Source organism: Piliocolobus tephrosceles, unplaced genomic scaffold, assembly GCF_002776525.5.
Source record: "Piliocolobus tephrosceles isolate RC106 unplaced genomic scaffold, ASM277652v3 unscaffolded_23379, whole genome shotgun sequence".
In the NCBI taxonomy this organism is placed as follows: domain Eukaryota; kingdom Metazoa; phylum Chordata; class Mammalia; order Primates; family Cercopithecidae; genus Piliocolobus; species Piliocolobus tephrosceles.
Genome location: NW_022305842.1, coordinates 1,546 through 8,984, shown reverse-complemented (window position 1 = coordinate 8,984; position 7,439 = coordinate 1,546). Strand labels below are relative to the sequence as shown.

The 7,439-nt window shown below is 46.5% G+C and overlaps 1 protein-coding gene across 1 annotated transcript; it reads right to left on the bottom strand.

The window, feature by feature from the left end:
- Window positions 1–383: 383 nt before the first annotated feature.
- On the bottom strand, window positions 384–7,094 carry LOC113221330 (THO complex subunit 5 homolog; the record flags this gene model as incomplete). Its single annotated transcript, XM_026450660.1, has 6 exons — window positions 384–1,062; window positions 3,214–3,313; window positions 3,566–3,606; window positions 4,293–4,370; window positions 6,207–6,239; window positions 6,962–7,094. Coding segments are annotated over 6 exons (672 nt in total), but the record flags the coding sequence as incomplete, so codon positions are not given.
- Window positions 7,095–7,439: the final 345 nt, after the last annotated feature.

The following is a 7,439-nucleotide window of genomic DNA, read 5'->3' as shown; positions in this document are numbered from 1 at the left end:
CCGCAATGGCTGACAGTGGGACTAGGTCAGGGCAGTGCTCTTGTGAATGGAAGCTACTTCACCCTCAGGACCCCTTGACCCTTCTTCCCACCCATGTTTGCAGAAGAAGAATGTCATGATTGGGCTGGGTACGGTGACTCATGCCTGGAATTCCAGCACTGTGAGAGGCAGAGACAGGAGGATTGCTTGAGGCCAGGAGTTCAAGACCACCCTGGGCAACATAGCAAGACCCCATTTCTATAAAATAAAAATAGAAAGTCAGCCAGGCATGGTGGCATGCACCTGTAGTCCTAGTTACTCAGGAGGCTGAGGTAGGAGGATCACTACAGCCCAGACGTTTGAGGCCACAGTGAGCTATGATCATGCCATGGTCCTCCAGTCTGGGCAACATAGTGAGACTGTGTATCAACAAAAATATAAATAAAAAAAAAGAACACTGTAATCAGGGCTTTCCTGGGGAGGCGATGATGGCTGTCATTACTGTGCCTCTGCTCACTCTTCTCAAAACTCTCACAGGGACCCGCCACAGTCCTCCCACCACCCAGATAAGGACATGGGCTTGGGCTGCGCTGGGGAGCAAAAATCCCAGCACCTTGGGATAGAAAGAGTAAAGGGAAAGAGTGGCCTAAATTTGTCAACCTGATAATCTCTACCAAATCTCATTCACACACTTTTTACTGGTAGCAAAAAGCTGGTGCTCTGCCCCACCTACTCAATTTGCAAATATGCTGTTGTCACTTCTATCATCTTCTGTGTAGCAAGAGGACTTCACAAATTAAAGAATGCTTTCTAAGATACCAGCAATGCGCCAGGACTTCTGGTCCATCTGGATACAAGACAACACAGCCGTGGACCTCTCCAGAGCCAGAGGGAGGAACCGAGAGCAGCCCCGCAATGAGGCTCTCACCACCTCCCCATCCCGTATGTCACTGCCCAGAGCGCCTGCCCAGTACCCTGCACTGATGGGGGTGATCAGCTCCGTGGCAGTTGTCACTTTGGCTTTTACTGTCATGATGTTGAGGTTCATGAGGTAGTAGAAAGTCAGGTGAAGCACGCTGTCATCTGGAGGGGAGGAAGACGAGAGAATTTATGAGTCAAACACTCAGAGCAGAATCAACAGAGTCATACAGAGTAGCAAGGGAGCGGGGTCACGCATTGAAAACCTAACCACTAGGTATTATGCCCACTACCTGGGTGACGGATCACTCATACCCCAAACCTCAGGACCACGCAAAATACTGCAACAAACCGGTACATGTACCCCCAGAATCGAAAACAAAAGTTGAAATTATAATAAAAAAAGAAAATCAGAATCACAGAAAAATTCAAACAGACTTTTACAATCATTTACTATAAAAACAAAATTGGCCAGGTGCGGTGGCTCACGCCTGTAATTCCAACACTTTGGGAGGCTGAGGCAGGTGAATCAGGAGGTCAGGAGATCGAGACCATCCTGGCTAACAAGGTGAAACCCCATCTTTACTAAAGATACAAAAAAATTAGCCAGGCGTGGTGATGGGCGCCTATAGTCCCAGCTACTCAGGAGGCTGAGGCAGGAGAATGGCGTGAACCCAGGAGGCGGAGCTCGCAGTGAGCTGAGATGACGCCACTGCACTCCAGCCTGGGCGACAGAGAAAGACTCTGTCTCAAAAAGGAAAAAAAAAAAAAATCACGACAGTAATATAGTGAATAAAAAGAAGCAAAGAGAGCACCTACAAATTCTTTGCTACTCTTCCCACCAAGAGGTAGGGCTTAATTTCTCTGCCCTTGAGCATGGGCTGGACTTAGTGACACAGCTTCTAACAAATACAAGATAGAAAGGGAACCAAGCGATCAAGGTCAGTATCAGCAGAAATAAGACAGTGATATCAGGTAGCCCTCATATGACATGATAGCAACGATCTCATCTATGCTATTCTCCCCCAAAATCCATAATCTCAGTCTAATCAAGGTCATGAAACACAAGGAAAGACTGAGAAACTGTCACTGCCTGGAGGAGACTTAGAAGCATGGCAACTAAATGCACTTTGAGACCCTGGCTTGGATCCTAGAACATAAAAAGGACATTAATTGAAAAAGGAAGAAACTAAAAAAATTCTGTCATTTAGTTAACAGTATTGGACCAATGAAATTAAGAGTGGTGTGGATCACTGGTAATCATAGCATCTACAATTAAGATGTAACTTTAAGGGAAGCTGAATGAAGAGTATATAGGAACTCATATTATTTTGGTAAGTCTTCTATGAGTCTAAAATTATCTCAAAGTCAGCCACGGCGGTACATGCTTCAGTCCCAGCTACTTAGGAGGCTGAGGCAGGAGGATCGTTTGAGCCCAGGAGTTCAAGACCAGCCTGGGTAACATGATAAAACCCTATCTCTAAAAAAAATACAAAAATTAACTGGCATGATGGCACGTGCCTGTAGTCCCCGCCACCTGGGAGGCTGAGGTGGGAAGATCAATTGAGCCCAGGAGGTTGAGGCTGTAGTGAGCCATGATCATGCCACTGCACTCCAGCCTGGATGACAAAAGACCCTATCTCTAAAAACAAACAAACAAACAAACAAACAACCAGCAAAAAGACAACCAGTGTGTAGAGCCTATTTCCATTTGTGTAAAAAATAAAGTGGGAAGTGGATAAATATACGTTTCTATAAAAGCTTCTAGGTGCAAAGAATCTTTCTGGAAAATATATAAGAAGTCTGTAATAATGGTTGCCCTTGGAGGTGAGACCTAGGACTGGTATCTAGGAACCTGGGGTGAGAGGGAAACTTAAATTTTACTGTTAGCTCTTATACTGCTAGAACATTTTATTATGTGGTAGTTTTTCATACAAACCAACTTCAAAACATATACTCTGCAGAATACAAAGTTCTACTTATATTTACTAAATTAAACATGTTGGTCTTATTACTCAAAACCTGTATGCTTTTGCAACTTGTTCTAGATATTTGACTTGCCAGATTCAGAAAGAGGTGTGGTTTTCTCAAGCTTCTGCCTTATGTGACTGGAGTTTTGTTGCTATGTTGTTACGGTTATGACTTAACAACAAAAAGAAACAAATTCCATGCAAAACAATAAGGAAAGACAAAGGAACATGAAATGGGAATCCTTTGTTGGGCAAATAGGCATCTGGCTCCTGGACCCTCTGCATCTGCAGCTGGGTGAACTCTTAGGTGCTACAGATCCCCTAAACAAGGTGAGTGCAGCCAGACCTTTGCACTTCAGGTCGAGCATGACAGACAGTGGGTGCCTCTTCAGCATCTCTTTGCGTTTGTCGTCCAACTGAACCCCCAGCGTGGGTCTCCGGCGTTTCTGGACAAAGGAAAGTGCCAAGATGATGAGCATCGGTCATACCAATCTCCCCTTCCCTCTCCCAACCAGCCAGGCCTCAACCCTACTGCCTGGCACCTGCTGCTTCAGCTAGCTGGGTTGCCAGACTCCCCTTCCAGCAGCCTTTTCTTTCAAACCTTTTTCTTCTGCTTCTAGGGAGGATGTCACCTGCAAACAAGCACGCCCCAGTGCATGCAGTTGCTTGATGCCCCCATAAGAGAAAATGGTTCTCACCGTGGTCTGCTCCTCCTCGGCATCCGAGTCACTCTCATCATCTGCAGCCAGAGAGAAGGCAGCTAGAGGTGAGGGGGCTCCAAATGCTCCCTAAAGCACTCCAACCCACATGGCATAAAGGGGCCCTGACTCTGTCTTTTGTAAATGAGTTTCTCTATAACAAATAATAAATTAACTTGCTGCTTCTTATTCAGTATAGAAAACATGGTGAAGAAAAAAGAAAAAAGAAGAATGACGTACAACCCGTTTTTTTCAAAGGGCTTTTTGATGTCATTTAGATGGAACACAAGCCCCTCCTTGTGATGGTGGTGGTGGTTGTGGTAATAATAGTAACATAAATAATAATAACAGTAGTAGTAGAAGCATGAAGGGGTACTATGTGCTGAGAATTATGCTAAAGGCCTTACTTGCTTTACCTTATTTAATCCACATAACAATCCTACACGAGGTGTTACTATCTGTTTTCACAAAGGAATAAGCTGAGGCTCTGAAATGTTAAATACCTTCCTCGGGGTCAGTCAGCTAGTGAGTGGCAGGGCTGAAATGCACGGGCAGCACCTTGTGACTCCGGGAAGTGAGCTCTCTTTCCTGTCTACCCCAGGTGCTAGGACATTCAAGTCAAGCTTCCCGCTACACAGAACCAGTCCAGCTAGTTCTCCAAAGACCAGGACTGCCCTTGGATGGTGACTTGGTGTCACTGGGGGAGGAATCCCAACCACGACATTACCTTGGGAGTCGTCTGGAGGCTTGAAAAGAGCCTTGGCTTCGTCCACACTCCCTTCGATTGCCACAGATAACGTCTTATCTGGGGGGCAAGAAAGAGTCTGGTAGGAAAGCTGCTGAGGAAAGGTGCTAAGCAGCACGAGTAGGCCAGCTCTGGGGCTGCATTTCTCCCATTTCTGCCCAGCTCCTTGCTGACTAAGGGTGGAACGGCAAAAATCCTTGCTCCAGATGAAGGGAAACAAGGTGGGACACTTAAGTCTTTTTTTCTGTCATTTACTGAGAACAAACAACTTAAGTACAAATTCCTAAACCAGCATCACCTGAAACTAGCAGGGAATGCTTCTCTTTTTTGGTGCACACCAAAGCACAGAAATTCACACTGAGGGCCTAAAGCCACATGGAACTCCTCTGCCAATTGTCTTAAGAGGTTCTCATCCAGAAATCCACACCTGTCCACATCCCAGAAACAATGACTCTCACGTAAGTGTTTTTTCTTCGTTCTACACTATACCAAGCACATGGCTGCCACTGTCTCACTTAACTGGGAAGCAGTAGGACGGTCAATAGGAACTTGGATCTTGCAGTCTAGTCCCAGACCTGAGTCCCCACCTAACCAATTCCCAAACACATGACCTGGAAAGTTATGTCACTGTCTGAGCCTCAGTTTCTGTATCTATGAAATGGGGACTTGAAAAATAGTAGCTGCCGGGCGCGACGGCTCACGCCTGTAATCCCAGCACTTTGGGAGGCCGAGGCAGGTGCATCACCTGAGGTCAGGAGTTCAAGACCAGCCTGGCCAAGATGGCAAAATCCCGTTTATACTAAAAATAAAAAAATTAGCTGTGTGTGGCAGCACGTGCCTGTAATCCCAGCTACTTGGGAGGCTGAGAGAGGAGAACTGCTTGAATCCAGGAGGTTACTGTGAACTGAGATCATGCCACTGCATTGCAGCCTGGGCAACAGAGTGACACTCCGTCTCAAAAAAAAAAAAGAAAAATAGTAGCTGCCCCATTAGTGGTGGGGACTGAATGAGCTGATGCTTGTAATTTTAATTATAAAATTATTAAAAATTAATTTTTAGGCTGGGCGTGGTGGCTCATGCCTGGTTGGGAGGCCAAGGAGAGTGGATCACCCGAGGTCAGGAGTTCGAGACCAGCCTGGCCAACATGGTGAAATCCGTCTCTACTAACTATATAAAAATTAGCCGGGCAGAATGGTGGGTGCTTATAACCCCAACTACTTGGGAGGCTGAGGCAGGGAGAACTGCTTGAACCCGGGAGGCAGAGGTTGCAGTGAGCCGAGATCACGCCACTGCACTCCAGCCTGCGCAACAGAGAGAGACTCCGTCTCAGAGAAAAAAAAAAAAAATTTATTCCTCACAACAACCCTACAGGAGTAATACATTATTATAGCCATTTTTAGATGGGAAACTTAAGGTTCAGAGAAGCTAGACATCACAGCCACAAGGCTGATAAACCAGGATTCAAGACTAGGTCTGTTCAACTTAAGCTTGGCCTCTCCACACATGAGCTAACAGCTTGTTGCATACACCAGGTGTGACTGTGACACCTTATTGAGTGATGTCTTGGGACCCCCCCTGAGGGTCTAGTGCTGTGAGGTCAGACAGGCCACCACCTTCCAACTCCACTTTTAAGGGTACAGATAGTCCCAAGAACCTGAAATGGTTTGCCTAGCCACACAAAAGAGGGATGGCAAACTTCCCCCAAGTGGCTGACCACTGCCTTATCTATGGCAACCCTATGTGAATCACCACCCTTCACCCCAAACAACTAGTTGCTCCCATCAGTCACTGGCAAATGCCAGACTATTTTTTTCAGCCATTTAATATTAGCATTCTATATGAGCATCAGAATGGAACAGGACGATTTTAAACATAAAAGAAAAGAAAATTACTCACCCTGTCTAGGGGGCTGGGAGGATTTCATATGAGCTGATGATGGAAACAGGAGGGAGAACAAAGGGGAGGGGAGGACCAGAAGGACGAGGAAGACACAAGAAGAGAGACAGTAATGTGTTGGTGCCCACGGTGGGAGGAGAAGCAAGCACTGGTGCAGTATATGTCTGTCTGATGTGGTGGGGTGGGGTGGGGGAGAAAATTTAGGTGCTGGGTGAAAGCTGCATTAGGGCAAAAGGCAGGGTCTCCAAAATTTTCTCAAAACCCTAGCTGAGTCACAGGCTGCCCTCAAGCTTAATGAGGACATATCTAACCTGGAAATTCACAACAAAGACATGCAGCCTGATTCAAGGCATGGTGAAAGCCTGGGAGAGCTGGTTGAGACCTGTATTCACCAGGCACCCCCACCCTGAAGCAGAGCAAGAGGCACTGATCTAACTGCCAAGCGTGCCTTGATGGGGTGAGCACCTGGGAGCCCAGATAGGCTGCCTGGGCTCTGCACCCAACAGCTGTCCAGCCAGGCTCACGAATGACTCAAAGCCACCCATTGTGAAATACCCATCAGGTATTAATTCAGCCTTAGGCCAGCTGGTCAGAGCAGCCATGCTGGGTAATGCAGAGGGAAGAAAGCGTCTGTCACCTGAGGGCTTCGGGGCAGGACTGAGAAATTTCCTTAGCAGGTACTGCTTCCAACTGATTCACTCGGCCACAGCTGCTGCTCCCACAGCCCCTTGTCCTCACCCAGCCCCCATACTCACCACAAGCCTGCCCATACGCAGTGGCCTGAACAAAGAGGACATAGAGGGGAGGCGGCAGGTGCCTGGCTGTCTCATACTGCTTGTGAGCCTGGTCGAATGGCATAAACAGGTACTCCTGCACCGGAAGGGAAGCCTGCACACAAGAGACAGATTTTTGTTCTTCCTTTTTTAGCCAGTCCACACAGGAACAAGTGCCTACGAGTGACTATAAATCATTGTTTATAAAAGTGATACATGATAAACTAATAGAACTAATAGGTGGATAAAAGCTCAATATAAACAAAATTATATTTCTTTACACTAGCAACAAACAGTAAGAAAATAAAATTGTTTTATTTTACTTACTGTCAGGGTACCAGGGCTCATGCCCATAGTCCCAGCACTTTGGGAGGCTGAGGCAGGAGGATCACTTGAGGCTAGGAGTTCAAGAGCAGCCTGGGTAACTTAACGAGATGCCATTTCCATAAAAAATAAAAAT